The sequence below is a fragment of the Pseudogymnoascus destructans genome (assembly GCF_001641265.1).
Source record: "Pseudogymnoascus destructans isolate 20631-21 unplaced genomic scaffold scaffold_2, whole genome shotgun sequence".
In the NCBI taxonomy this organism is placed as follows: domain Eukaryota; kingdom Fungi; phylum Ascomycota; class Leotiomycetes; order Thelebolales; family Thelebolaceae; genus Pseudogymnoascus; species Pseudogymnoascus destructans.
The window spans coordinates 122,104-150,072 of record NW_020167521.1 but is presented as its reverse complement, the minus strand read 5'-3'; the positions used below and the strand labels follow the sequence as shown (position 1 = coordinate 150,072).

The 27,969-nt window shown below is 50.1% G+C and overlaps 9 protein-coding genes across 9 annotated transcripts; 4 read left to right on the top strand and 5 right to left on the bottom strand.

Moving 5' to 3' along the window:
• The first annotated feature begins 181 nt into the window (after window positions 1-181).
• VC83_00718 (uncharacterized protein) lies at window positions 182-1,827 on the top strand. The gene is made up of 3 exons (XM_024464405.1): window positions 182-802; window positions 1,018-1,107; window positions 1,242-1,827. Exons 1-3 carry the CDS (start codon window positions 667-669, stop codon window positions 1,814-1,816), a joined length of 801 nt encoding a protein of 266 aa, XP_024327663.1. The 5' UTR covers window positions 182-666; the 3' UTR covers window positions 1,817-1,827.
• Window positions 1,828-1,846: 19 nt separating this feature from the next.
• VC83_00717 (uncharacterized protein) lies at window positions 1,847-2,701 on the top strand (the record flags this gene model as incomplete). The annotated part of the gene is made up of 4 exons (XM_024464404.1): window positions 1,847-1,895; window positions 1,991-2,111; window positions 2,164-2,501; window positions 2,591-2,701. The coding sequence occupies exons 1-4, from the start codon at window positions 1,854-1,856 to the stop codon at window positions 2,699-2,701; spliced, it is 612 nt and encodes a 203-aa protein (XP_024327666.1). The 5' UTR covers window positions 1,847-1,853.
• A 461-nt stretch (window positions 2,702-3,162) lies between these two features.
• VC83_00716 (uncharacterized protein) lies at window positions 3,163-4,768 on the top strand (the record flags this gene model as incomplete). The annotated part of the gene is made up of 3 exons (XM_024464403.1): window positions 3,163-3,854; window positions 3,915-4,460; window positions 4,536-4,768. The coding sequence occupies 2 exons, from the start codon at window positions 3,163-3,165 to the stop codon at window positions 4,033-4,035; spliced, it is 813 nt and encodes a 270-aa protein (XP_024327667.1). The 3' UTR covers window positions 4,036-4,460; window positions 4,536-4,768.
• Window positions 4,769-7,416: 2,648 nt separating this feature from the next.
• Window positions 7,417-7,753, bottom strand: VC83_00715 (uncharacterized protein; the record flags this gene model as incomplete). Its single annotated transcript, XM_024464402.1, has 2 exons — window positions 7,417-7,640; window positions 7,747-7,753. 2 exons carry the CDS (start codon window positions 7,751-7,753, stop codon window positions 7,417-7,419), a joined length of 231 nt encoding a protein of 76 aa, XP_024327664.1.
• An 852-nt stretch (window positions 7,754-8,605) lies between these two features.
• Window positions 8,606-11,189, bottom strand: VC83_00714 (uncharacterized protein). Its single transcript, XM_024464401.1, has 3 exons — window positions 10,329-11,189; window positions 9,560-10,279; window positions 8,606-9,510 (listed from the first exon to the last, which is right to left on the bottom strand). The coding sequence occupies exons 1-3, from the start codon at window positions 10,991-10,993 to the stop codon at window positions 8,673-8,675; spliced, it is 2,223 nt and encodes a 740-aa protein (XP_024327665.1). The 5' UTR covers window positions 10,994-11,189; the 3' UTR covers window positions 8,606-8,672.
• Window positions 11,190-13,066: 1,877 nt separating this feature from the next.
• On the bottom strand, window positions 13,067-15,467 carry VC83_00713 (uncharacterized protein; the record flags this gene model as incomplete). Its single annotated transcript, XM_024464400.1, has 3 exons — window positions 14,672-15,467; window positions 14,020-14,620; window positions 13,067-13,968 (listed from the first exon to the last, which is right to left on the bottom strand). The coding sequence occupies exons 1-3, from the start codon at window positions 15,044-15,046 to the stop codon at window positions 13,067-13,069; spliced, it is 1,878 nt and encodes a 625-aa protein (XP_024327670.1). The 5' UTR covers window positions 15,047-15,467.
• Window positions 15,468-15,842: 375 nt separating this feature from the next.
• Window positions 15,843-18,916, bottom strand: HSF1 (stress-responsive transcription factor hsf1). Its single transcript, XM_024464399.1, has 2 exons — window positions 17,674-18,916; window positions 15,843-17,624 (listed from the first exon to the last, which is right to left on the bottom strand). Exons 1-2 carry the CDS (start codon window positions 18,150-18,152, stop codon window positions 16,058-16,060), a joined length of 2,046 nt encoding a protein of 681 aa, XP_024327671.1. The 5' UTR covers window positions 18,153-18,916; the 3' UTR covers window positions 15,843-16,057.
• Window positions 18,917-19,120: 204 nt separating this feature from the next.
• VC83_00711 (uncharacterized protein) lies at window positions 19,121-21,258 on the bottom strand. The gene is made up of 5 exons (XM_024464398.1): window positions 20,981-21,258; window positions 20,790-20,921; window positions 20,045-20,739; window positions 19,963-19,995; window positions 19,121-19,904 (listed from the first exon to the last, which is right to left on the bottom strand). Exons 1-5 carry the CDS (start codon window positions 21,146-21,148, stop codon window positions 19,304-19,306), a joined length of 1,629 nt encoding a protein of 542 aa, XP_024327668.1. The 5' UTR covers window positions 21,149-21,258; the 3' UTR covers window positions 19,121-19,303.
• A 676-nt stretch (window positions 21,259-21,934) lies between these two features.
• On the top strand, window positions 21,935-22,798 carry HTZ1 (histone H2A.Z; the record flags this gene model as incomplete). The annotated part of the gene is made up of 3 exons (XM_024464397.1): window positions 21,935-22,039; window positions 22,425-22,556; window positions 22,610-22,798. 3 exons carry the CDS (start codon window positions 21,935-21,937, stop codon window positions 22,796-22,798), a joined length of 426 nt encoding a protein of 141 aa, XP_024327669.1.
• Between the last annotated feature and the right edge of the window lie 5,171 nt (window positions 22,799-27,969).

Sequence of the window (27,969 nt, the reverse complement as noted above, 5' to 3'; positions counted from 1 at the left end):
TTTCCCTTTCCCTTTCCCTTTTTTCCCTTCCCCTTTCCCTTTCCCTTCCCCTTCCCCTTTCCCTTTTTTCCCTTCCCCTTTCCCTTTCCCTTTCCCTTCCCCTTTCCCTTTTTTCCCTTCCCCTTCCCCTTCCCCTTTCCCTTCCCCTTTCCCTTTCCCCTTCCCTTCCCCTTCCCTTCCCTTCCCCTTTCCCTTTCCCTTTCCCTTCCCCTTCCCCTTCCCCTTCCCCTTTCCCCTTCCCTTCTCTCCTCTTTCTCCTCTTTCTCCCTTTCTCCCTTTCTACCCTACAATTCTTCGACCCTTTTCTCCCCACGATCCTTACCTTACTGTTGCTATTCTCCGAGCTTGCTAGCTACACTGCTGACTGCTGCTGACTGCTGACTGCTAACTGCTGACTCCTGACTGCGGACTCCTGACTGCTCACTGCTGACTGCTGGGCCTCACCGAGGGAGAGAGAGGGAGACCGAGGACTACTATACTGCATCGGGAAGTACATACATACGCACACCGACACCGAGCATATTCACCTATACTGTACTATCGTCCTACCTTCCACGCAAACAAACAAATACACGCCGAACAAACACACACTTCACACACCGAACCACCCATCTACCCAACCTACCTAATCAACCCATCCCACATCCCACATACATCCGCCACGCCATGGTCACCACGGCGCGTCGTCGCGACCCCCGCCACGGCCGCACCCTGCGCATAGTAGATGAATCATTCTGGGCGCGGGAGCGGGACATGCTTTCTTTGAGGCTGTCGCTAATGCACGATTTTCTTTCTGCAAAAGGTAGTACTATCCATTCATCGCCATTCGTCGCCATTCATCGCCATTCATCGCCATTCATCGCCATTCATCGCCATTCATCGCCATTCACATCCATACACCTCCCCGCCCCTCTCTTTCACCTGAGATCCCGTGACTTCCACCCTTCCACCACCTCCTCCTCCTCCTTCTACTAAGAAAGAAAGCAATATATATAATCCCAAACTAACCCCGAGCAGGTCTCACAAGCGATATCCAGCTCCACGCCGAGGAGTGTAGATACCTAGAGTATCAGATCCAGAGTATCCACGCCTCGCTCGCTCGCACTGGTACCTCCAACCCCCCCCCCCCCCCTTCTCACCAGCTCCGTCGACGATGACCATCACCATCACCATCACCATCACGTGATACCCATCACCCACCCCCTTGACCACCACCAGTCATTGATACTAACACCCCCTAGGCGACGACACAGAAGCGCGCGACGCACTCGACCGACGCCTCCAGAACGAGCCGTCACCAGACCACCTCGAGAGGTTCAAGGATTGGCTGGCTAATAACCAGGAATTCAAGACTCTGATGCTGAGCCACCAGACCGAGGCGCGGGATGGAGACGCAGAGGATGGGGAGGGGGCCGCTACAGTTGTCGTGGGCGGCAAGTACAAGTGTTATGAGCTGGGGTGTAAACATTACGTTTATGGCTTTGAGACTGTCGAGGCGCTGAGGAGACATATGGGCCTGCACGAAGACGCCGAGGAGGCGAGGAGGGAAGATGTAGTCCGCCACCACACATCGGGTATGAGTCTCGAAGACGGCGTTCCTGGCGTTGGGGGGATGGGAAGTCGTGAAGGCTCGAGCGAGGGAGAGACGATGGAGGGGGTTAATGGCCGCAAGGGGAGTGTGGCAGGAATGGGGAATGGGAATGGGAATGGGAATGGGAATGGGAATGGGAATATGCCTGCATCCCCATTCTCAAAGAGGACGTCGTTACTCCCTACCCCTGAGGCGGAGGGGAGGAGGAGGGGGGGGGGAGGTTGAGTTTGCCCGGGGGGCGGGGGGGTTGGGGGCGGTGAGGATGGCGGGGCCGTGTTTGAGGTGTAAGGTTTTGAAGAAGAAGGTATGTCTTTCTGATCTGATCTGGTGGATCGATGGGTGTGGGTGGGTGTGGGGGGGTGTGGTGTGGCGTGGTTGCTGACGACTCGACTTGTGCAGTGCGATTGCCAGAACCCTTGTAAAGAGTGTCCGCAGCAGGATGTGATGGCGCCTGATCTATGGAAAGCGCTGGGTTGTTTCCACGGCCCGCTGACGGAGATGGTGAGGAAGTGTCTACACGGTTCGTCCCCCCTTTACATCTTATTTAACGCATCCTAACCCCTCCCCACCAGGCTTCAAACAACCCCCCCACTCCGCAACCGACACCACCACCACCACCGACATCTTCTGGGCCGCCGAGCTCGACTACCTTCTAACATCCCACCCCGGATTCGCCTCACTCGACGACGACTTCTGGGACTCGCGACACAAGCTATCGTCCATCAATAGCGCGGACGTCATGGATACGACGCCCGATCTGACGGATGTGGCGTATAAGCGGCTGTTGGGGGAGTATGGGCCTGCGGTGGGGTTGCTGAAGGCGACGGTGTTGGATAGGGTGTATTTGGGACGAACGGCTTATAATCCGTTTGCGCTTTTGAGGGTGGGGAGGGATGCTATGGGTGCTTGTGTATGTTCCCCCTTTTATTTTCTGTCACCACCCCCCCCCTCTTTAACCCCGTCCAAACTATAAAATGAACACCAACTAACACACCCTAGAACGATCCCTCAAGCTGGCACCTCTACGCCCTCGCCCAATCCCTCCTCCTAACCGCAATCCGCTACCGCCTCGCCCTCGCCTCCACCCCCCCAACCACCCCCCCTCCCTAACCACCCCCCTAACAGCCTTCCTCCTCGCCTTCGACACGCGCTTCACGAACCGCAAAGAACTCCCCCCCTCCGCATGGCTGGCCGCGTTTCACAGTTTGTGTCTCTTCTCAATCACCAAGACGCTGTTGATCGACACACCGGTACCGCACCAATCGTCCCCGCATGATGCGGCGGCGAGGTTGGCGACCGCGCATAAGATCCTGGTGTCGGTATTCGCATGGTCCGCCAAACTCTCCGCCTGGTGCCCCAAAGAGCCCCTCGAGCTCCGCGACCCTCTTCTCAGGGACTGGTCGCGTGACGCGAACCCCACCGTGCAACCACCCATCCGCGACGCGCTCGTCGCGACACAGCGTCTCGTGAATCGCGATGGGTGGGCGAAGAGCTGTATCCGGCACACTAAGGATTTCCTCCTCGGTCTTGGGGCGGGGAATGTAGAAGGGGGGTTTAATGGGTTCCTCGCTATGAGGTATGGAGGTGCTGAGGTGGGGTATAGGGGTGGTGATGGCTTCGCGCCACCAGCGCAGAGGAGGAGGACGGATAGCGGTGTTGCAACCGACAATCCACCCGTCAAGTCGCCGCTAGCAGAGGATGTGGGGCCGTCGATGACGACAACGAATGCCACCCCGGGGAGGAGAGCGCCGCTACCGCCTTATCCGCCTCCGGCTGCGTCGGCGGCGTGGAGGGTCGCGAGTCCCCCGAAGAGTGAGGAGGAGAAGGAGAGGGAGTTGGCGAGTTATTATCGCAGGCCTCTTGCTGTGGGGGTTGCGGCGGGGGAGGGAGTGGGGGCGGGAGTGATGGTGGCGGCCGCGAGGATGCCGTTACCCAGCGTAGCTGCGCGAGTTGGTAGTGCAGACGAGGGACGCGGAGCAGCAGGTGGCAGTCCGGCGAGTTCGGTGGAGAAGAGGCCCAAGAGGAGGGAGTTGAGCAAAGAGCAGCGTGAGCATGCCGCTGCGGTGAGAAGGCTGGGGGCGTGTGGGGAGTGTAAGGCGAGGAAGGTGAAGTGTAGTCCTAGTCATCATCGGGGGAGTCCGGGGCTGGGGGGGAGGGGGAGTGGGAGTCCCGGGCCGACGGGGTCGGGGGGGTGTAGTAATAGTCCTGGGAGGGGTGGGGGAGGGGGGAGTGTTGGGCTGATTGTGAGGAAGAGGAAGTCTGAGTGGGTTTTATTCCCCCCCCCCTTTTTTTTGGTGTAAGATCAAAACTAATGCGTCTTCAGGAGCCCTGCACCGGTTATGCACATGGGTATGAGCATGCTCTCGCGCCGCGCAAGCCCTGATGCCGCAGACGACGATGATGGTGTAGATGGGGAAGTGCTTGTTGTGGCTGTTGAGGAGTGAATGAGGGTCGTGTATGAATGACACGAACGGCTATGTGGGGAGGGAGTTGGTTTCTTCACTGTTCTGCCAACTATGATTTGGCTCTCGGTGCCGTGTGCTGTTGGGCTTACCGCTATGCTAGCGATGCATTATTATGATGATATAGATGCGTTGAAAGGGGGTGTATGAACCACGCCACAGCCACAGATGAGGTGTTACGATACGTTTTAGCCTTATTAGCTAGGTCTTGCTATTTGCTCTATGCCTTGCGATGGGCTTTGGAGCACAGTTTGGAGGGAAATACGCGGCGTGGGGGGGGAGAGCCAAGCAGAAGGAGGGATCTCGGCAGATTCCCTTCTTCACAGTATGCATATCCTTTGGGAATTTGCAGGGTGGTGCCTGCGCTTCCTGCGTCATGAAACACCGGGCAGCCTGCTGATCTCTTCGTGAGTACTTCCTTTCCCTGTTTACTTATGTACCTTTGGACATTCTCATATGTCCGTACGAGCTAACTTAAGTAGATTCCTCTCAAGAAGACCAGGAGCCTACTCCTCCGAAGGATGATAATCCTCGTCCTGGGGAGCGTGCTGGGACTCGGGCCCACGCACGGAAGTTGGCGTTGGAGGGAGCTCAGAGAAATGGTGGTGGAAATGCTGTTTGGGTTGGGATTTCGGCGTACGGACTTGTGGTGCAGTGGGTTTTCGTTGTTTTTGCCTCTTTGCCTAAGATAGACCAAAATGGCAGTAGATTTCTTAGTGATTCGTGTGCCATTCTTGTGACATGTGCGTACGTACGTAGGTGTAATTGTGAGAAAAGTCGCTTTTTCTCCTGTTTTTGTATGGTGAAAGTCGGGGATTTCTCCTATTCCCCTCTGTTTCCCCCTTTTGTTGAAATGGGTTTTGAAATTTCGAAAAAATAATAATGAAATTCGTGTGTATAGTGTTGTATCTAGCTCGTACGGAGTTAGGATTCTGTCCAAAAGAGTGCATGTTTGATTTTCTAATGGGAAAGTTGAAAAAATAAGAACGCATAGTAAAACGAAGTGACTGTAGGCGGCTTTGGTGCTTTCGAGAGTTCTAACTTCGTCGGGACTCATCAGTAAGCTTTTCTTGTATTGCCTCACTTTCCAGTAGGTGAAGTAGATAGTTGGATCCTGTTGTTCAAGGGGCTGCTTTCCGGGTTACAAAGGTAGCTAGTGCTTCGTACGGAGTTGTGCTTTTGAGTAGGCACTCTATAGGAGGTGCTTTATGTCTACAAGGTTCAAATGTTTAATGACCTCCTTGTGCTTATGTTAAGGTAGGGCTTTGGTAAAACCGTCTGCTGGCATCTCGTACGTAGCTATCCACTTAATGTCTAGGTTTCGATGCTCTACCTCCTGTCTTAACCAGTGTGAATGGACGTCTATATGTTTAAGCTTTGTAACTAGCTTTGGAGACTCCTTAAGTAAGAGCCGTACAGTTTGCATATTATCACAAAGTGAGTATGGCTCATTTAGGTCTAGTTTGATAGTTGAGAAGAAACGCTGACACCAATAGAGCTGTTTTGCACTATATGATAGGCTAGAAGCTCAGCTTCTGTTGTTAAGGTTGATACGGTCTTTTGCTTTGTATAGCGCCAGTCTATAGCTCCTCCAAAAAGAGTGAACAAATACCCCTCTGTACTCTTTCTAGTAGACTCGCAATCTGCATCACTACAGCATTGGAAACGTGGCTCTTTAATATTTGGTCCAAATTGGAGAGCTAGGTGTTTTGTCTCCTTGAGATGTAGGAGTAACCGGTCGACTGCTTACATGTGGTCTAGACCTGGATTAACAAGGAATTCTGACAAGTTTCTGTGTCATACAGGATATATCAGGGAAATTCGTTTAGCTGTTCTTGGTAATGTTCCTGGTGGTTATTTTGACAATCTAGTTAAATAGTCACGGTTCCCCCAATTTAGTCGTCTTCTATCATTTTTTTGCCTATCATACCTTCGCAGTCCCTTGGGTTACAGTTTGCGTTGAAGCACTCGAGCCTTACTGGCACATGCATCACACAACAATGTCAAGCAACCCAGGGACTTGACATAATGATATTAATCGGAACTTCAGGTAAAGTGGACTGAATTTGAATTCGAACTTGAAGTCGCTAAGTTATGTCTTTCAGTGCTGTACCGCTAAGGCTTGAAAGGATGATGGAGAAAGACTTACACGACATTCGCAACTGGGGGAGGATTTGAGGGGAAGAAGGGGGGAATGTTCTTTATTTATTTGTGTATTTGACCCTGTGGAGATACCAGTATTTCTAAGCCCAATTTCCCAAGAAGGCCTTTTATCGGAATCACTTGGCTTTTGGTGCTTGGGCAATATTATAGAAGAGGTTGCTTGGATCTTTCTCTTTCTCTCGACACCCTTACTGAATTATGATACCACGCTAAAAATACAGGGCTATAATAAGAAGCAAGGTGCACAAAAGCCGATGACCTCATCGAAAGAAAGGTTTGAACGACAAACAGAGAAAGGCACGCACTATTCTCCTAAATCTCAAACTCAATGTTGGCCATGAGGTCTTTTTACTCTGTGCTTTGGCGACGACACCTACAGGGCTCGGCGTCTCGCAACTAGGGGATTATATTGGAATGCTCTCAGAATGGTGGGAAGCGACCGATCATCCAGTAGTAACTCCTTTAGCGGGCGGCATCCTTCCTTCTCAAATATCTTTAAGTCGTAGTACATTCTTCGGGTCATGTTGGCGAATTTTATGCTCTTCCCAATTTAGACTCTCAAACCTGACAAGGGCGGAACCTTTACAGAAGCAGTGTTGTCAATAGTAATTCTTGGCAATATATTGCGAGAAAAAGGCATATTGTATTGTCACCATATGGCGAGTGCCTATATTATATTGTCACCATATAGCTTGGCAGTATATTGTATTATGATATGCAGTGTAAACAGTGTCAACCATATGACTTATAAATAGTACTATCAATTGCTTCGCACTAACGCCCCTTTTCACCATTCTATCTTAATCCCTGCCTAAGGTGTATCTGTAATAGCTAACCAAGACTTTAAGCACTCTAAGTACCCAATAGTATCTACCCCCAATCGATTGCGGCGATCTGTGACTGTAATCTTAGCCCCCAAGAATAGCCGTTCTGGCTCTGCGCTCATTGCTAGTATCAATAGGATATCAATTGCCATTTTATGAAGATTTGGATATGCCGTCCGTTAAGCAGGCTGTAGATATTATTAGGATGCACTTTGAAGATCATAGCTGCAACTGAAGCTGTTTCGTTTGGGTTTTGAAGGGGCCATTCTTATGCCTCACGTAGAACAGCTTTCTGACCAGACATTATTCGTAGTGGAGTGGTGGGTGGTAGTGGTTGGTGGTTGGTATGTGGTGGGTTTTGAGAGGGGACACTTGCTTACGGGGTGGTGGCTTTGGTGGAATTATTAATCTTCTTCACATCTTTAGCTACGCGGTCAGCGGCTTCCTCGAAGTCGCCGATACAGTAGATGCGCGGTCTCACGGTGTGCTTTGCAAATTGCTTCAGCGTTGCCTCAGCAATACCGCTGGTGGCACTGGCGAAGATGACCACGAGCCCCGGAGGCAGGGTAGACGCAGCGAGGGAATTCAAAGCGCGGACTTCTAGTAGTGAAACCCTGGTGGGAAATTCGAAGGTGGGAGGAGAGGAGAATCAAAAATATTTTGAAGTCGGGACGTTATCCACCATGCTCAATCAAGGATCGCGTACTCGGCATGGTTCAGGCGAATACGACATAATCGTCGCTGGTCGGGGAAAGCAAGTGGGAAGGGGAAAGCAAGTTGGAACGCCCCATAGCCAAGAAGTTTTCTCGTAGGAAATACCATACAAATCCATTCAATGAACTATGATTCCAACCAATGTATCATGACCGACGATACCCCTATTTCTCAAGCCCTCCAATTCCTGGCCGAGAATCCGACTGGAAAGCCTACAACAGCTGCACGGATTTACCATGTGTAAAGATTCACCGATTGAAAAACCCAACACCGAAGGCACAACATGGAGGACATAATAAGATGTTATCAGAGGCTCAAATTAAGGCTCTATATAAATATATAGAAGACTCCTATCATGCTGGCTACGGAGCCTCAAAGACGATGTTATTTGCAGCAATTAGACACCTCAAGGCTACAGAAATTCTTCGGAGGGTGAGTACATCTTCGTTAAGGCGGACCTCGTTACGATCAAAACGGTGGATGAAGTCTGTAAAAATATTAAGGCTAAGGGGGAGACCCTCAATCTCCGCGTGCTATTTGTTCCTTGAGAGACTGATAGGGATGTGGCAACTGGGGTGTATTCTATCAAAGTAAATGCAGAGGCCGAGAGAGCCAAGATGAGAAGGGCTTAATTGTGGGACAAGGTATAAGAAAATTCAATCTACAATTCGCATCACTTAATCCATGTGATTTATTTGGCATAATTATTATCTACCATGCTTGTATCAGTATCTACTCCTGTACACTCCGCCAGGTCTACCACGCTCTATGGGCGGCAATTGCGGGTGGATTATGAGAGACACATTTAGCACTACGGGTTTCAAATATGACCCCAGTTGTCAGATAGAGACCGGTAATATTATTGTCCTATTATCCTACAGATCTACCTGAAACCACTAGGCTGAGCGTGGAAGTAAATCAGAGTCCCTCTGCACCCCATACTCTCTCAAACGTCGCATCCTCACCGACTACCATCCTGTACACAGTTCTGGCATACTCGCCTGCTTTCTTCGAATTTTCTACAGCCTTGGTTACCAAAAACATATTTCGGAGAAGCACAAAAGCTTCCACGAGATAATCCTGGAGCATGCCCCATCGGTCGATTGAAAATGGCGTCTGTGGAGAGTCTGTGCCGCTTATGAGAAATCCTAGCGAAGTAAGAATTTTTCCGACGGCCACGATGCACTTTCTCGTCTGGTTTAAAGATGCATAAGCTTGTGCCAAAGCCAATTGTGGGTCCCAGACTAGAAGACGAGGGACTTTGTCTGCAGGTTGAGAATATGTCTGATTCAATTCGTCAATCAAGCGCTCGATCTTCTGCAATAAACCACTTCCCAATGAAGCTACCTTAAATGCCTTCTCTATGCTCGTCCTCAGCTTTTCTCGCTTCCGTAAGACTGGAGGAGCTGTAGATTTGTTATCAGAGCATATGGAGCATGCACATTCAAACCCCCAATTCTCGAATTTGCTTTGGGCGTCTGCCGCGTTGTGTTTGATGGGGCAGCGGTACCAGAATGAGAGCTCGGTGTCTTTCTTTAGGTCGCAGGTTGCACGGACAATCATCATGTCGCCGATAAATGCTCGACGGGCGTTGCTGGTGCAGCTGTGGTTGATATATGACGCTTGAATCCAAATGCCGGTGGAATGAAAGGCAGTGTGTGGCTCGTCCTTGTGGTCGCGAACTTTTGCTTGCGAGTTGACGCTGGAGAGTGGGCAGCCAAAAGAGTTGAAGGAGATGGTTCGCTCCACTTGAAAACTAGAGTAAGTATGTTAGTAGAGAAAGTATATTTTAGAAGGGTACTGACGTATCAACTATTGGTGTCTGGTCAACAGCTGTGGCATCAACTCCTTTGTAACCCCCATGGTAAAGAGCTGTGAAAGCTGAAGAAACCGAAGGATTATGGTACATCTTCTGAACAACACTCATAAGAAGATCAGCTTGTGTTCCCATAAAAGCTGTATTGGTTTCAGGGTTCATCAGGATGCTAATAATCGATTCGCCTGCCTTTTCGGCATCTGATTTCTCGGGGGCGTAACAGTGGGCAAAGGCTTTCTCACACAAAAGCGAGTCACCCGCTTTCACCGCTTTTGTGACAAATAGACCTCGGCCATTGGATGCTGTCTGCCTGACTTCGACAGGTCCAATGTAGGTAGCATGGTCCAGATGAGGAGGCCTGAGCTTTTTAGCTTCTGCTTGAAGAAGTTTGAAGTTGAATTCTCCTGTCTTCTGCTCCCTGAGCCGGCTTTCGGCACGGTCTGACGATGCACGAGCAAGAGCATTGAGTGGATAAAGGCGGCAAAGCATCGCAAGTACGTTGCGGCATTCATCAAAGCGCCCGAGATAGTACAGGGCCTCTCCTGCCCTGAACATTGCTTTCTCAGAAGCATTCTCGCCAAAGTTGGGAAATCCTGTGTCGGATAGGGCTGCGTCGAATTGTTTTGTTCGGAGAAAGGCGAGAGATCTGTTGCGCTTGATAATTTCTGCCTCGTCGACCGAAGTAGGTTGTACAAGTGCATCAGAGTAGCTACAGGGCCATTAGTATGAAATATGCATGCTTCATAGGCTATACTCACATAGCAATAGAATCCCAGAATTTTCCCTTTTTCATTGCCGAGTTCCCCTTCAGCTTCAATGCCTCGGCCGACTGCTCAACTTCGATAACACGCGGCTGCCAATCTGATGGGATCCTAACATCGTCGCTCTTGAGGTGAACAATATCAGAGAGATGATCTACGCGCAACCCATACTCTCCATCGCTCATAATCTTGTAGTAGGGTTCCTTTACAAGGAGTACAACCCCCGGATTTGCGATGTCAGTTGCAGGCCGTGTTTCCTCATTTTCCTGCTGGTACATCTGTAGACACACAACATCATTGTTTTTGTCTTCGGCCAGCACCATAATGGCCGTCATCCGGTTGGGGGGTGTAATGCATCGTAGCAGTATACAGGTGCCTCGGTGATGCGTCTCGAGTAGAAGCTCATCAATCGTGACATGTTTGAGATCGGCCACTGGTATGATGCATGGAGAGTATGCTGGTGCAACGAATGATGTATGAATAGAATGGCCGGGTTTGTTTTGTCCCAGGGTCCCAAACGCCATCATGAACCTCATGCACGCATATTCGGGAGGCTTTCGATCGTTGGGTCGCTCGCCTTGACGTTTTTTGGCTTCCTCCAACATCTTCTTGAACTTCCTCAAGGGCTCCATATACTGTGTGGTAACATCATGGGCATCCATCTGAAGCAATAGCTATTGTTTTGCTCTGGTTGTGTGGTGGCTTTGTGTTGAATGATGGTGGGAGTAATAGCTGGCTCCAAAAATGCTGGTTGTAATATTTTACCCTGAACTTACGAACGATACTAGGCTGTCGACCTTTTTAATGACCCGCCGTCCCCCTTTGTTCAAATAATAATCCAAGAGGTATTTTCTGTTTGTCTGCTAGTGTCGCTACTACGCCTACAGTTGCACTGGATAACCTCATCAGTCCCGGCGGGAACCGACTGCGGATAGAGTAGCAGCAATACATATCCAAACAGGGCTCGCAAATAAAATAAGCTGGGAGTCATGAAACATTCACAAACGAGGCTACAAACATCTAGAGAAGTGAAAGTGAGTGACTTCAACTGTGCATAAGCCGGAATTTACCATTCCCAGACGTTTCATGAGGGGATCCCCGGCGATGATATATACAGTTGCTTGACTCAAAACCCAATATCACAGCAACAGGACATTGGGGGTTGGTCAGGGGCTCTTTGGGAAGTGGTAATTCATGGATGGGACTGTTGAGAACGCATAACTACAATGGCATGAAGGACTTGATCATATGGTCACTGCGAGCTGCTTTCCAAGCTATTGATAATCGTGAAATGGAGATGTTGTATTTGAGCACTACCACCGGATGTTACTCCGGCTTTCCATCCACTGCCACCACTCAGCATTGTCTGTTTGCCTCCGCAAAGTTTCTGGGCCCTGTTGCGTCTGGGAGGCACTTCCAACCTCTGTTCAGAGACTTTCCAGGGTGGTTTTCGTTCGTAGCAAACAATTCCTTGGGTTTCAAAGGGGGCGTACCAGGCAAAACACAGATGGAATCCTGAAATGAACACATTGAGTAGTAATAATAGGCTAAGTTAGTAGGCAGGAAGTTGGAAAGAGAGGGGAAAACACGAAGATTCATGCAGGTATGCAAGCAAATCACATTTTTAAAATACTTCCCGTCGCAAGCGCGCCTCCTATTCGAACCTACAACAAACAGACAGCTTGAATCCAACACGGTAGGATTCAAAAATCGTCGCTCACATAACTAACACACACATCATGCATCAAAACCATGCATCAAAATCATGCATCAAAACCATGCATCAAAATCATGCATCAAAATCATGCATCAAAATCATGCATCAAAATCATGCATCACGCAAATATCATGCAAAACACGCATCATTGTCATCATCATCATCAATTCAAGCAAACAGGTCGCCCACGGAATCTCTAGCTTCCAAAAACAAACGCCACATCCAATCCACACATAGGCATCATAGCCACAAAACCTCTCTTGCAACCCCCCAGGAGAAGAAGGTCGAAATCGAAAAGAAGTAGAGAGAAGACAGAAACCACAACATCCACAAAAAAAACCCCGCATCAAACGAACACAACAAGATAGATGACACCACAAAAAGATAATTCGATCGATCCAGTCAACATGTATTAAATCTCCACAGCCAGCCGCCCATCCTTCCAATCCCCTTCGTCAAAACATAGATAGCTAGCGCTCTCCCCTTCTGTCTCGTATCTTGGTTCCTGTTTCCCGTTTTCCCCGTTTCGCAAATTTGTGCACTATTATTACAGATTCCTCCCAAAGCACGCGCCGCATATAAACGTATAATATTCTCCACCCAACCCCGCGTCCTAGGCCCCCAAAGCGCACATAGCCTGCGTCTCCTCAGTCGTCCACAGCTTTCTCTTGACTACCCCACCCGGGCTTGTCCTGGTATCATTACCCCCCTAGTCGCGACGACTAACCCCCAACTTCCTCTGTGTCCCCCAAATAAACGTAATAAATAAGCCAAAAACAGAAGACGTAAAACAGTTCCGAAAAAGCAGAAAAATGCACAATGTAACTTCAGGATCCGTTTCAATCATCGGGCTTCGTCCATCAATTCGTCCGTCGTCGCGCGTTCATTCAACACTAAACTCAGCTTTTTGCGTTGCAGAGTTCTCATCGTATACCAACCTCCACCATCTTCAAACACAAACCTCATTCTAGCACCCCCATCATCCCATCATCCATCATGCGGTCATAAAAGCATCGTCTCATGAGGAAACATCGTATCGTAAAAGCGACACCCCACCACCACCACCGCCGCCATCAAGCTTCTGCTGCTGTTGTCTCGTCTCCGCCTCGACCTCGCCTAAATCCAACTCTCCACTCCCCCGGCTCGCATGTCCATTCGCACGCGCCCTCGCAAATCCAGCTCCCCACTCCGACCCCGGCCCGCGCGGCTGCCGCTCCACGGCCCCGCCTCCCGCAGCCCCACCACGCTGCACATCCTCGTACGTCGCCAGCCCGTGCGACGAGCGCTGCGACCCGATCGCGCCGGCGGTAGGGATACGTGGTGCCGTGCCGCCGCGCTCATAGCCGAGCGCCAGGTTGGAAAAGGCGGTGGGCAGGTAGTCGTCGCGCGGGGGAAGCGCCGTGTTTTGGTAATCGGCGTAGCGCGCTGCGTTGTGGGAGAGGTTGGCGGGGAAAGAGGAGCTCGAGAGCGCGGGAGACGAGGTGCGCGCTTGTAGGTCGCCGAAGGATTTAGCTTCGCGCAGCGAGCGTGGGGCACCGTTCAGGGTGCCGGGAGAGCTTGGCACATCGAGGAGGGCCGAGGAGGCGTTGCGCAGGGTGTGGTAAAGGGGGTCACGCGACTCGTTGAAGTCCATTGTGGCAGCGCGGGCGAGGCCGCGGCGTGAGGTGTCGTTGTAGAGCAGGCCGGATGACATGGAGAGCGGGTTGCTGCGCTTGTCTTTGAAGATCTGCACGTGGCGCATGTCGCCGGTTCCGGCGGATTCGTGCTCAAGGCCAAGCTTGTGGGCCAGTTCGTGCAGGACGCGGCGGTAGGTCGCGGGCACGGGAGGCTCGACGACGAACATGCGTCTGGTCTCGTCGTCTTTGAAGACAACGAGGCGGCCGTAGTAGTCAAGCGTCGTGGCATCGTTCATGTCGATTTCTGTTGCTGTTAGTAGTGCAATCATGTCACGGTGGCTGGAAGTCTACTTACTCGTCTCTTGCTGGCCGCGCATGGACACCGGCGATGGCGAAGCAGGCAGGGCAGAAGACAAAGAGGAGATGGAAGCCGAGTTGTGCACGCCCATCTGCATAGGACGGTGCTGCTCCTCGAGCTGTCCCCTCCTCTCACGCTTCTCGCGCTCGATACGCTCCCGTTCCTGCAGCGGTAGCATCTTCTTGTACTCGACGCGCAGCTTGCGGCCCTGCAGCTCCATGTGGTTCATGGCGTCGATGACGGCCGCCGTCTCCTCTGGGCTTGAGAAATTCGCAAATGCGAGTCCGCGGAACACGCCGTTGTCAAAGTGGTAGTTGAAGGCGTAGGGCAGGGGCAGGTGCATTTCGGACATCACATCCGTGAGCTGCTCGCGCTTGATAGCAAACGGGATATTCTTTATGACAATAGCCGTCGGGATGAGCTCCTCGGAGGCGCTGTCCTCGGTCGATGCGGCCTGGCGGTCTTGTCGCTGCGGCTGCGCCAACTGGGACGCGTGGTACATCGACGGCTGGTGTCCGTTCGGCATGCCCTGCATTGGTTGCTGGGTCTGCAGGCTGGGGTACGGCGCATTCTGCTGTTGTGGCTGGTCTAACCAGGTCTTCTGGATGTCAGCGGCGTGCCACGAGCGGCGGTCTCTCGGTGTACTCACTGCTGGCAGGGCTCCCCTCCGCGCCTGTGCTCGGTTCCGCGAGGGCGGGCCCATGGTTGTGCTAAAGGCCGCGGAAGGATTGTTACTCCATGTCTGCGCGCCATCGTAGGCGTTGAAGGCCGGGGCCTGGTAGAGCGTCTGGGGTTGGGGGAGGCGATCGGGGCGTTGGGCGTCGTAGCGCATGGCGGCGTACTCGTTTTGCAGGTATCCCTGGCCCTGCTGTTGTTGTGCGTAGGGGTCAAAGTTGCTCGAGACGGCGCGCTGGCCACCTCCGCCTCCACCAATATTTGGGTATGGGCGGTTCGCGTTTCCTGCGGGAGTCGAGCGGTTTGTTGGGTCGTGATACATTTCGTCGTAATTCAGTTGAGAGGTCATGCCGGGCAACGGCGGCGGATAGATGCAGTTCGCTCGCCCGTCGGTTTCGTTTGTTTGTGCGTCGTGAAAACCTGAACAGAAGAGGAACAAGGAGAAGAAGAAGAGAAGATCGCTGGAGAAGAGAGTCGTGAGCAGGGGATTATATGGATTTTCGTGATGCTGGTTTAACAGGGCACGCTTGGCAGCTAGCTCTCTGCTCTGTAGCTTCGACCCCCACGACAAAACCTTTCCTATTGGCGTCGGTCGTAGTCAGGGCGACACGACGCAGTGAGAGAAATGATGGCGGGTTTTGGTTGGGGTATATAAAAAAGACTCTCGAGCGGCAGATGTAGCAAGAGAGAGTCGTCTATGTGAGGCCAGCGAGTCGGCGTGGCGGCCGAAAGAAATGGGGCGGGCGGGGGGAGAGATTTGAAGCGGCGAGAAAGGGGAGGGAGAGAAGAAGGGGGAGAGAAGCTCGCGAGGATCTTTTGTCGTGCTAAAAGGACTAGCTCTCTGGGCGGGTTGTGGTGTCGGTCGAAGGTTGTTCCGCGCCGGAGTTGACCCTTTTTTGTTTTTTATATCTCACCTAGCAACGGAAAGGCGTTGGAGAGAAAGAAAAGTGTGTAAAATGTCAATACAAATAGAATTATCGTAGACCTAAGCCTATATATACAGGAACACCAATCCCATCCCATCCTACACCACCAAACTCGCAGATGACCCAGCCTAGAGTACCACAGCCTCAAGTCAAGTCCCCTTATCACACTGGCACGAGCATCTCAGCAGCATAATTACAAGACCAATGCCACTATTTCAAGCTATTTCATTTGTATTTATTCATTACTTCTTTCTATACCTGCAATTGCATCCGCCATTCGATTCGTTAACCCATGCATGCCTACGCATTCCCATCCCGATTTTCGCTTCCAACTGTATCGCTGCCTCCTATAATCCCCCCCCTTATCGCGCCAAAAACCTCTAATTTTTCCAGTTTCCCCCAAAATTTCCCGCCAAAAAGTGCACACACACACACTACTGCTTCCGTCTCCTCTTCGGACTCCCCTCATTCCCATCCCCAGCCCCATCATCCTTAACCTCCGTCCCCGTCCCCGTATCTCCAAAATCCAATCCCCCATCTGCAAACGCATCACCATACCCACCCCCAAACACCCCACCACCCACATCCCCAGTCGCCGGATCCCCATAGTACGCCCCAGGATCAAGATACATATCGAGGTCAAGATTGCTCCCCTGCGTCGCATCACCAAAATACGCATCCGCGCCCGGCTCCGGACCACCCCCAAGCCGCGGCGTCAACGGACTAAGCATATTCTCCACCTCCTCAATCCGCCCGTCCTGTTGACGCTGCATACGTGCCAGCTCCTCAAGTTCAGAGTCCGTGTAGCCCATCTGCGCGAGGCTCTGCGGTGGCGCAAGCGGCGGCGCGAGGGCATCCATGCCGGGCGCACTGTTGCTCGCCATGGCGCGGAGAACATCAGCGCGCTGAGCGGGGGAGAGGGGCGAGGCGCCGTTGGAGTTCTCGTAGTGGTGGAGCGCGTCGGGGAAGGCCATGTCGCGGTTTTGCGGTGCGTTGGCGTTGGTGGAGTTGATTAGCTCGATGATGTTGTTTGTAGCGGGCGAGGAGGATTCGGGTTTAAGAGGGGGAGAGTTGGTGGTTGACGGCTCGAAGAGTTCTTCGATGGCGCCGGGTCGGGAGGTTAGGCGGTAATTCCCAGTCGATACGGTTGATTGGGTGGTAGAGGTACCGTCTGCAGACGGCGGAGGCATGATGAGACGTTGTTGGTGGCGGATGGGACTCGCATTGGGCTGACCAGAATTCACGTTCCCCAGATCAACGACGGAACCTGAATGATGCTGATCCTGCGAGTTGGCGAACATCTGTGTGATATTCGGGCCTCCTTGGCCATCAAGGCTGCGGTTGTAGACTGTCGCGAGGAAGGTGAGGATGGCATTAATCGATGACTCGTGACGGTCGTGCAGGGTCTGGAAGGCGACGGCTTGCGAGTATAGATCGTTGTGCTCCTTGCGCAGTCGCGCTATCATGCTCGAGATACTGCCCTGCTGTTGCTGGATGTCGCGCAGCTGCTTCTGAACGACCGTGAGCGCGACAGTGCCGCCGGACTGCCCATTGTCGGGCGCGGCAGACAGTGCGCGGACAGTGTTGGGGTGTTCGTATCCGCCGCTGAATGTCTCCTCCACGCCGTCGCGGTTATCATCGTCACTCTCCTCTGCGCCGCCATCCTCCTGCTTCGTCTGGCCACCCTTGCTCTTCTTCTGTGGGGTCTTGGGCTTATTGATGAGCCAGAGGAGGTTCGGATGGCCGCGCTTGAAGTATGGGTTGTAGTATTCGCTCGGACTCTTGTTCTTTCGCTCGCTCGCCTTCATCGAGTTGTCCGACAGGCCCACGCGCTTGTGGAAGCCGTACATGTTCAGCTGCCTCACAAATGACGCATAGTTGTTGTGCTTAAATAGTTCCGGAATCAGGTTCTTCGCAAACTCATCTTCGTCCAACACGACGAATGAGTCGCCCCGCTCCGACCAGCGAATGAGTTCATCGTTCTTGGCATCATCGACAAAGCTAGAATGTTGTCAGCTGTGTACGTCTGTGTGGCGTGGAAACTGCTTACCTATTCAACTTCTGCACAAACGGCGGGATCTGTTTCCGCTTCGCTTGTGCCTCCCTCTTCGCCACCTGCGCTCTCTCCTCGAGCCGTTCAATACTATCATTCTCGGCGTGCCCTCCAATCTGCGCATTTGGATCAAACAACTCTTCGGTCAATCCACACTCATTCGAGTTATCAAACTGTGTCCGCGACGCCGTCGGTACCAAGTGCTGGTTCATCGGCCGCCTCGCAAGCTGCGTCGACTGTGCCTGCTGGAATGGCGCATTCGACACCCCATTCGTGCCATACGGCGCCATTCCAAAATTCATATCCGAGAACACCGCGTTGTCAGCCGCGCCCTGGTTCCACCTCATATACTGCTCGTTCGGAGCCTGCTGCGGCGGCGGGAAGGGTTGGTTCTGCATGGCGAGGTTCGGGACGGGGGACGCACCGGGCGCTGGTCGTTTTCGTGTGTTGACAGGCGGAGGCATCCACGCGGTCATCTAGGTGAGGGAAGTGGACCGGCGGCAGCGAGAGGGCGTCTGTGGCACGGCGTTATCGTAGCGGGGTGAAGTTTGTTTTTGGTCGCCGAGGGTATATGTAGGATGCCTAGCGAGGGCGACAATGAGCGCGATGTAGCTGGCGGACTGATCGGTTTGCGTTCCAAGGGTATGTATCCAGAAAGTGGTATCTTCAACCGGTGGGTTGTTCTGGCGGATCGTGGAGGAGCGTGGAGGGTTGCTTTTATCTTTCTGGGTCGTCACCGCTTAAATGTCCACCTGAAATCGGCAGAGTGAAAGGGAATGTCTTCGTCAATGCCAGGCGCTTCAGACGGCGTCTATTGTCCGTATGGGATTTTTTAAGGTAGGCTGTGCGTCATCTGTGTTTCAGTTATTCGTGTCAATGAGACTTGTTCGTGCTGTTCGGGGAGCTGCAGCTGTGCTGCAGGATCGACTTTGTTGGGCGGGCGCAAGGAGATGCGTGGGACAGCGTCTGAAGGTTGGTTATTGAGGCTTTGAGGCGAAAGTCTCAGGTATTATTGTATCTTTCAGGGGATTCCCATCGCCGTTTCGTCTGAGGGATGGGGCGCAATGGTCGTGAGCGGTCGTAAGTTTCTGCTGTCGCGCAAATTGGGATGTTGATGCTATTGATGTCTTGGTTTTTCAACGGATCACCATTGTCAATCATATCAGCTCACGATAGCGATCTATATCACGTGATATATCGAGATTTCTCAGATATTTCATTCGTGACATGTCAGCTAAAATTACATTTCTTTATGGAAATGATAATAAAAATATTACAATAACATGCTCATTGATTTGAAAATGTTGCCGCCTATATAGACAAAGTATCGTCATTTGTCTGTTCTTTGAAAGGCACCTATTTAAAGAATAAGAGACATTTAGTTCATATTTTATTTTTATATTTTTAGGAAAACAGTGTTTCTTGTGCCCATCACGCGAAACAACGTGAGACTTCCTTCAAGGATAAATAATACGCAAGACTTCTATTTCTCAGTCTACTATCGTACGCATCTCGGTCAAATACCAAGATATCAATAGCATCAACATTCCACTTTTCCCAGCAATACGACGACTAGTCACGGCCACTCAGAACGCGAGTCAGGCAAATATTCCATTACGTCAACCCCCTACGGTAAAATGGGAATATTCGTAGCAAAATACTCCCTATACATCGGCCTTGGCCTATTCTCCACCCCCAGCAAATCCTCCACCGCACTCGCCCACTTAATCAACCCCCCCTCACTCCACCCCGTATGCTGAAAGCTCAATCCAAACGGCCTCCCACCCATCTCATCGCTATCAACACCAACCGGTATAGTAATGACCGGATACCCCGCCTGCGCAGCGAGCTGCTGCCCAGGACCCGCGCGGTCAGCGAGCAGCAGGGCGTCGAGTTGGATCGCGGGCGTGGAGGGGTCGGGTTGGTAAGTCAGCGCGGCGTCTATGCCATTCTTGCGGGTCTGTTCGCGGATATACTGCAGGGCGGCGTGGTAGGTTTCATCCTTGACGTCCTTTTTGTCGATGAGTTTTGCGAGAAGGTCCTGGCCGCTTGGGAAGCCGGGGTCGTCGCCTGGGGCTGCGCCGTCGTGGTGCGCGATGTTGTAGGCTACCACGTCCTCGAGGCTGCGGATGGTGGTGTTTGAGAGCTCCTTTAGATATGCGCGGAGGCCGTGGTAGAATTCGACGCCGCAGACGAGGTACTCGGACTGGTCATCTGGTCTGGAGTTCCTGGGCGTAAGTTAGTTGAATAGTATTCGCTGTCGTATTGTAGGTAGGCAAGGCTAACCAATTCCATCCTTTCTCATCAATCATGGCTTCCCTAGTTACTCGTGAGCAAATGTGACGCCATATAAGCGCGACCTACTAACCAACATGGAAAGTCCACTTCAACGATCTTAGCCCCTGCATCTCTGATCATCTGGAATACTTCCTCAAAACGCGGCAGGATAGCCTTATCAATATTCTCCCAGACTCTCTTCATAGGAAGCCCAAACACAGCCCCCTTCAACGATTCTTTCGACGCAAGACATTTCTCATAATCCATGACATGATCCGCTGCCTCAGCCGTATACCGATCCCTCTCATCAACCCCCACAATCGCCTGCAACCCCACCACAGCATCTCTAACACACCTCCCAAACGGTCCCACCGTATCCAAACTCTCACTACACGGAATTACACCAGCGCGCGACGTCAGCCCAACCGTCGGCTTGATCCCCACAAGCCCCGCATAATTAGCCGGCGAGATAATCGACGTGTCCGTCTCCGTGCCATACGACAGCACCACTATCCCCGCCGCGACCGCGACAGCCGACCCGCTTGAGCTGCCCCACGCGCTCATGGAGAGGTTGTAGGGGTTGCGGACCTGGCCGCCGCGGGCGGAGTAGCCCATGGATTCCTCGCTGCCGCGGATGGAGGCCCATTCGGACATACCGGCGTGGCCGAGGATAATGGCGCCGGAGGCGCGGAGGAGGTGCACAATGTGTGCGTCGCGGGGAACGATGGAGCCGATGAGGGCGCGGCAGCCGGCGGTGGTTTGCATTTTGTCTGCGGTGGCCATGTTCTGGGAGCTATCAGTGGGTAGCGGGGGTAACGGGGCGGGGGGGCGCGGACGTCTTTAACAAGGACGGGAATTCCATGGAGGGGCCCACGGGGCCTGCGCTGCTCGCGCTCGGCGTCGAGAGCGGTGGCTATTGCGACGGCATCTGGGTTCACCTCGATGACGGAGCCGAGGTAGGAGTTTGTCTGCGAGGACAGTTAGATGGGTAACTGAGAGCGGGATTTTATTTTTAAAGGCTTTAAACCTGTTCAATCCGGCTTAGAGTCCATTGTGTCAGTTCCAAGGAAGAGAAACGGCCGGAGCTGAGATGGCGTTGGATGTCCGCGACGGTGATCTCGTCCATATCAACGCCATTGAGGGTCTTCAACGCAAATATAGCTTTAGCGTCTTCCATAGTGCGGGATTCAGGCATCTCGATCAGGTGATGGTGGTAAAACAAACGGACCGGACAATCCCATCCATATCACGTGACGTGACTATGGGGTAAAACACCAGTCCAAGGTCAGGGCAACGACACCGACGACAACGACGACGACGACGACGACGACAACGACGACAACGACGACAACTCATCGTCTTCCAACTGCCCAACGGCGGCAGAAGTCAACATCTGTCAACTCATAATGTTGATACCGACATACTTGAGATCAAGGGCTTCAAGAGCATCAATCTCTGACGGTGAGAAGCCTATGGCGCCAATTACTATCTATGGCTCTGGCTACCCGAGGTGAATCCCCGCAAGTCAAGCAGTCAGTTAGCCGCGCCAGGAGATGATGCTCTCCCTTCCCCCTTCTCCCTTCTCCCATTTTCCTCTTTCTATTATATCAGAGAGTAAGAGGATAGAGAGCGAGATATATAATATCTCTTCCTATATCTCTGACGGTATACCATCATCTCTCCCTTTTGTTTTTCTCACGTCATTCTTTTGCCCACATCATCTCCTCATCCCAAAACTGCGCGAAATGTTTTACTCGCCTACCGTACCGCCTCTCCTTCCGCAAGCAACAAGCAAAAGAAACGCGCTTGAGCAACTTCCCCAATCACCAAAACAACAAAGTTCCATCGACAATCCCGACCCAACATCACCAACCTCAACTTTCGTCGTCATCAACAAAGCATCGACAACAACAACGTCGCCATCAACAACCGATAACTACCGCTTTATTGCACTCCGTCTTCTCAACCACAACAAGCTACAATGGCTGGCGGCAAGGGAAAATCTGGTGGCAAGTCCTCGGGAGGCAAGACGGGCGTCGATGGATCCAAGAAACAGCAGAGCCACTCTAGCAAGGCTGGTCTTCAGGTTAGTACATGATTTTATGGGTGGTCGCGTTGGTTTATTTCGTTTTCCTGCCCTGGATCGGCCGAGAGAACCGTTGTCGCATACCCCGCCAGTCGCGTCATGACTACCTCGACACTCGATCTCGAGCTCACGACAACATAACCATCGCTCGAGTCGCCAAAGCCGAAGACACATGCACACAGCTATACCAAAGGCGACCGTGGCGCGTCAGAATCGAACTGTGATGTTGGACATGCATGCGGATACTTTACATTACACACCTAGGCAGCACAGCGCAGCTCACACCACACGTCGTACCCATGAATCAGAACAACATCGCATCCGCACCACCCCATCGATTTTGTTTTGCGCACCTGACGGATCCCCATGCTGACACCTTTTCCAGTTCCCCTGCGGTCGTGTCAAGCGTTTCCTCAAGAACAACACTCAGAACAAGATGCGTGTCGGCGCCAAGGCCGCCGTCTACGTGACCGCCGTTCTCGAGTACCTCACAGCCGAAGTCCTCGAGCTGGCAGGAGTAAGTCACACATTCACCCGTTTACCTTATCCAATGACTAACGCCTCTCACAGAACGCCGCCAAGGATCTCAAGGTCAAGCGCATCACACCCCGCCACCTGCAACTCGCCATCCGTGGTGATGAGGAGCTCGACACTCTGATCCGCGCGACCATCGCCTTCGGAGGTGTACTGCCACACATCAACCGCGCGCTGCTGCTCAAGGTCGAGCAGAAGAAGAAGAACAAGGCCATCGAGGCCTAGATGCGCCCCAACTGCGCGTCTCCCTTTTTCTTTTCTCACTCACGCCTTGAGGGTTATTACGGTTTTTGATGGTGTACGGGGATATTATCGCGCTTTTTCTTGTGTTTTTGAGTCTTTTATGGTCGCTTTTTTGTGACTTCTTCGTATGCGCGAGGATGGGATAAGGGGGTATTGGACCGAGAGGATGTTGGAGAGCTAGCTGTTGCGCTGCAGAGGGGATGATGCGGGGGGTTGCTCATTGCTCGATGCTATGGCTTGCGTGGCTTGATGGATGGACGGATGGAAATCGAGGGTTCGGGATGGGTGGATGGATGGGGCTATGGCTCTTGTAACGGTAGTCAGTACGAATGAATAGCAAAATTTCTATGATGCGGGTATGTGTTTGAATGTGCATGTCCATCGAATATGGTGTACTGACGATGGGCTCGTATCAGCCAATACTAATTAATAATAGTGAGGGCGTTTCCCATGTTTGCCTTTTCTCAGTCGATTCCTTAATTACTATGAGTTTCTCAGTTGCTATAGAATACATACATGCTATTTATTGATGTCTTGAATTATTTATGAGTAAAAGCAGGGTTAGCAAAATTATTCAACGTATTCTGGAATATTTAAATATTTAAATATTACGTAAGCTTGAATATTTCAAATTCATGAATTCATCATGAATATAACGTGGTTTATCAGCATGCAGGGTTAGAAAATCAATTATAATCATGATTATTAATCGTTGGTTTCCAAACCACCGCCTAGAGGCGGTTAGCGATCGGCACTGCGAAAGCGATTCGGCACTTCGAAAGCTGAAATCCCGACACGTCCACCACCATCACAACGGTGGTTCTAAACATGGATTAAGACTTTCCACAAGACTTTCCACACCATCAAAACCCGGCTAATTGAAGCAGCACGTGTTGTTTCTCATGAAGTATTAGCTATTGAAGAATGGTTTCATTAATTTAAAGATGTATGCAGTCAACTAGATGTTACTACAGCAGACATCTATAACTTTGATGAAGTTGGATTCCAAGTAGAAATGAGCACCGGTGAACATCTGTTAGTACCTATAGCAGTAAAGGAGGTAAGTTATATGTACTTACCTTACATGATATTCTTCTAATCTATATAGCTTTATATACAAGCTCTAGAGAATAGACAAAGTTTTACAGTTATAGAGACAATTTCAGCTGCTAGCATTGCCCTTCTACCGTTCCTTATGGTGTTTCTAAAACAGTCAGCTTTGTGTATATAGCAACTTTCTCTTTAATCTTCTTATAGTTAGCTGGCTAAATACCAGCATCTCTAAATGATTTTATGCAGTTGCCCTTTGTAAATGTTTGCTTGCAGATTGTAGATAAGTCTTGGAAAACATTGTAGTTAGTGTCAAAATTCTAGATTGCTTGTTAAATTACATGCTAGTGCTAATGTTTATATTGTGCAAATACCGTAACATTAAGAGGTTGTAGAATATACATAAGGTAAGAAGGAAACACATGTAAGTGTATGTTGTTTTGATGTGTAAGTATTATAAACTCTAGAACTTCATGTGAAATATGAGAGTCCATTATAAGTAACTTTGCCTTTGTTACTATTGAGTTTGCAACGACGGTGTGCGTGATAGGAAAGTGGTGGTGTGGCTATGCCAAAGTGATAATTTTAGGTGATTGGGAACACCACACAAATCAGGGTTAGCACAAATAATCATAATAATCATAACTATTCAAATAGTCAAATATTACATAAGCATGATTATGATTAACGTATTCCACCAGTAAGCCGGTAACACCCGTAAGCCGGTAATCGCGTCGAAAATCAACCCACAAACCATCCGTAAACCTGTAAACTATACAATATGTCTCAACATCAGAGCTCTCAGTTAGCTTCAAAAGAAGGGAGAATACTCCTAGCTATTCAAGCCTTCCGTAAAGGCCAATTTAAGAGCCTTAGAGCCGCTACGAAGGTGTACGGAGTACCTTATTCAACTGCTAGTGATCGTCTTCACGGTCGCGCTCCGAAGACCGAGTTACGATCCGTACACCGCAAACTCACAGAGACTGAGGAATCTAGCCTTATAAATTGGATCCTATCAATGGATGAGCGTGGTCTAGCACCTCGAGTTAATACCATATGACAAATGGCCAATTTACTCCTTGAAAGACGCGACAAACGGAGCTCGACTTTAACGGCTACGGACCATCAAGATCTTACAGTTGGCCAGAATTGGGTCTATAAGTTCGTACGACGTCACGAAACCTTACAATCACGATTTAATCGTAAATATGACTATCAGCGAGCGAAATGTGAAGATCCTACTATCATTCGAGCCTGGTTTCAACTTGTGGAGAATATACGGGCGAAATATGGGATTACGGATGATGATATATATAACTTCGATGAAACGGGATTTCAGATGGGAGTGATCACAACCGCAAGAGTGGTTTGCAGGTCTGAAAGAGCTGGAAAGCCAGTTACTCTCCAGCCAGGGAATCGGGAGTGGGTAACAGTTATTGAGGGCATTTGCACAGATGGTTGGAGCACGCCTCCAATGGTGATATTCAAAGGGAAGCTTCATCAATCCACTTGGTACACTAAGTCTCTTCCACCGAATTGGGTGATTGGTGTTAGTGAAAACGGTTGGACGAACGATACCCTTGGCTTTACATGGCTTACGGAGGTATTTGAGAAGCATACAAGAGATCGTACAAAAGGAGTATACAGACTCCTAATTCTAGATGGTCATGGAAGCCACAGTACTCCTGAATTCGACTTATTCTGCAAGGAACACTCAATTATTACGCTTTGTATGCCGCCGCATTCGTCACACCTATTACAGCCTTTAGATGTTGGTTGCTTTGCGGCTGTAAAATGGATTTACGGACGGCAGATTGAAAACCTTATGCGTAATGGTCTTAACCATATCGACAAGCCCGACTTCCTTAGAGCTTATTTAAGTACTTGACTAGAGGCTCTAAATACAAACAATATTCAAAATAGCTTCATGGCTGCTGGGCTTGTTCCGTACAATCCAAGTTACGTACTTGAAAAGCTTCATATTACTTTACGGACAACAACTCCACCTATAAACCATCCGCAAAGCTCTCGCATAATATTCGAGAGCTTGAGCGTCAAACACAAACGATTAAGGAGTACATTCAACGTCGTACGCATAGTCCACCAAGTCCTACAGAGGTTGCACTTAATCAACTAGTCAAGGGTTGTCAAATGGCTATGCATAGTGCTGTGCTTCTTACGGAGGAGAACCGCCAATTACGGGCTGAAAACGAGAGGCAGAAGAAGAAGAGAGTAAAGCGGAGGTCATATATAGCTACAGGAGGAGTTCTTACAGTTCAAGAAGGGTTGAATCGCTCACAAATGGTTGATATTCAGCATGTTGAGGAGCTAACGAGCATTCTGCAAGAGCCACGAATACGCGCACCCCCTAGGTGCAATATATGTTCATCACTTGAGCATAATGCTCGAGTATGCCCTCAGAAGCTTAATTGTAATTAATTCAATTCCAAAGTAATCAATTCAATTCAATTCAATTCATTTTGTAATTTACGGATGGTTTGTGGGTTGATTTTCGACGCGATTACCGGCTTACGGGTGTTACCGGCTTACTGGTGGAATACGTTATAAGTTTTTGATAATCATGAATATTCATGATTATCACATGATGTTAGAATCATGTGTGTAATGTGTCATACTGACATTCGTTGCACTCAGTTTGCTATCAAACTCAAGAGCAAACTTAGAAATCTCCTCCTCAAACCTACAAGTCACCATACATATATTGGCTTATCACACCAACAACAAGAGCAATACTACTCAACGATTGCTACAACCATCTATGATTCATTACACGTCATCGCTCCTTAGTTACTGGGCCGATATTACCACATAGCATATCTCTACAACCCTCTATGATTCATTACATGACATCACTCATACTACCACATGACATATCTCTACCAACTAGAGGCCTAGGAGCATGAACGATAGCTCTAAAAGCTCCTACGAACCTCTATGATTCATTACATGTCATCGCTCTTTAGTTACCCACAAGATTGGTTAAGTTATGACATAATTTGTCTATGACATAATTTGTCTATGACATAATTTGTCTATAGGGGTACTCTGACCTTGGACCTCCTTTTACTTCCTATAGGCTACGAACCTAAGAGATGGTTCTATGGGATTCTCTTACGTCGACTACAGTTACCAAGCCTGGTAATCATGGAAAGTCTTGGAAAATGAGAGAACTACACTCCTTTAGCATAAATAGGATTGCCCTTTCCTTAAGAAAGGGCAAGCAGAAAATACAGTAAATCGACTATCACATACTTCCACGTCTTTTCCAAGCTTCCAAGCATTGATCTTGTTACTCCTTGTTTCTGAAAAGTCAGTGAGGTGTTAACCTCTGACTTACCCCTGAGTTCCCAGACTCAACATTTGTTGCAACTTGTCTGAACCACTTCACTACATCACACACCTGATTGCTGCGTTGTGGAATAGTCTAAGCTACAACCCTTTGGCTCTGTTTCCTAAGACAGTGTGTTGTCTTAGTAAAATCATCCCCTCCTTGGGTGGCTAGATTCTCACATCTGGTGCACCCACCATTACATCAAGGTAGGCAAATCGAGCACTAAGACATTCAGAGACAGTAGATTAGCTGACTTAAGTCTAGTATTGGTCTTAGAACCATGTGATGCAAGCTTTCTACGAAGGTTGAGGGTATTGTTCGCACTGCTAGCACTAGATAGTATGTCGTTAGTTGAGAGTCATCGAATTGAGCTTCTTTAGAGGCATCCTGTAAAGTGAAGAAGAGGTTAGTATAAGTTGATAATCTAAAGAAAAGGCACGATATCATGTATATTAGGGTTTGTATGTAAAAAGGATGGATCCTGCAAAATATATCGAGATATCATAAATATCAGATAAACGCATATCGACTTAACAGATTATGACTGTATATCGTATACGTACTAATTACAAAAATGAACCTGTATACAGGCTATATAATACTATCTAATACACTGCTTACTAAGTAGCACAACATGTTATAGTATTGTAAAGAATACTATATCAAGTTGAGCACAAAGCTCCTATCTAAGGGAATACTATCTACTAGCCTTATAGCCTAGCCCTACTAGCCTTGTGACTTATGAGTCATG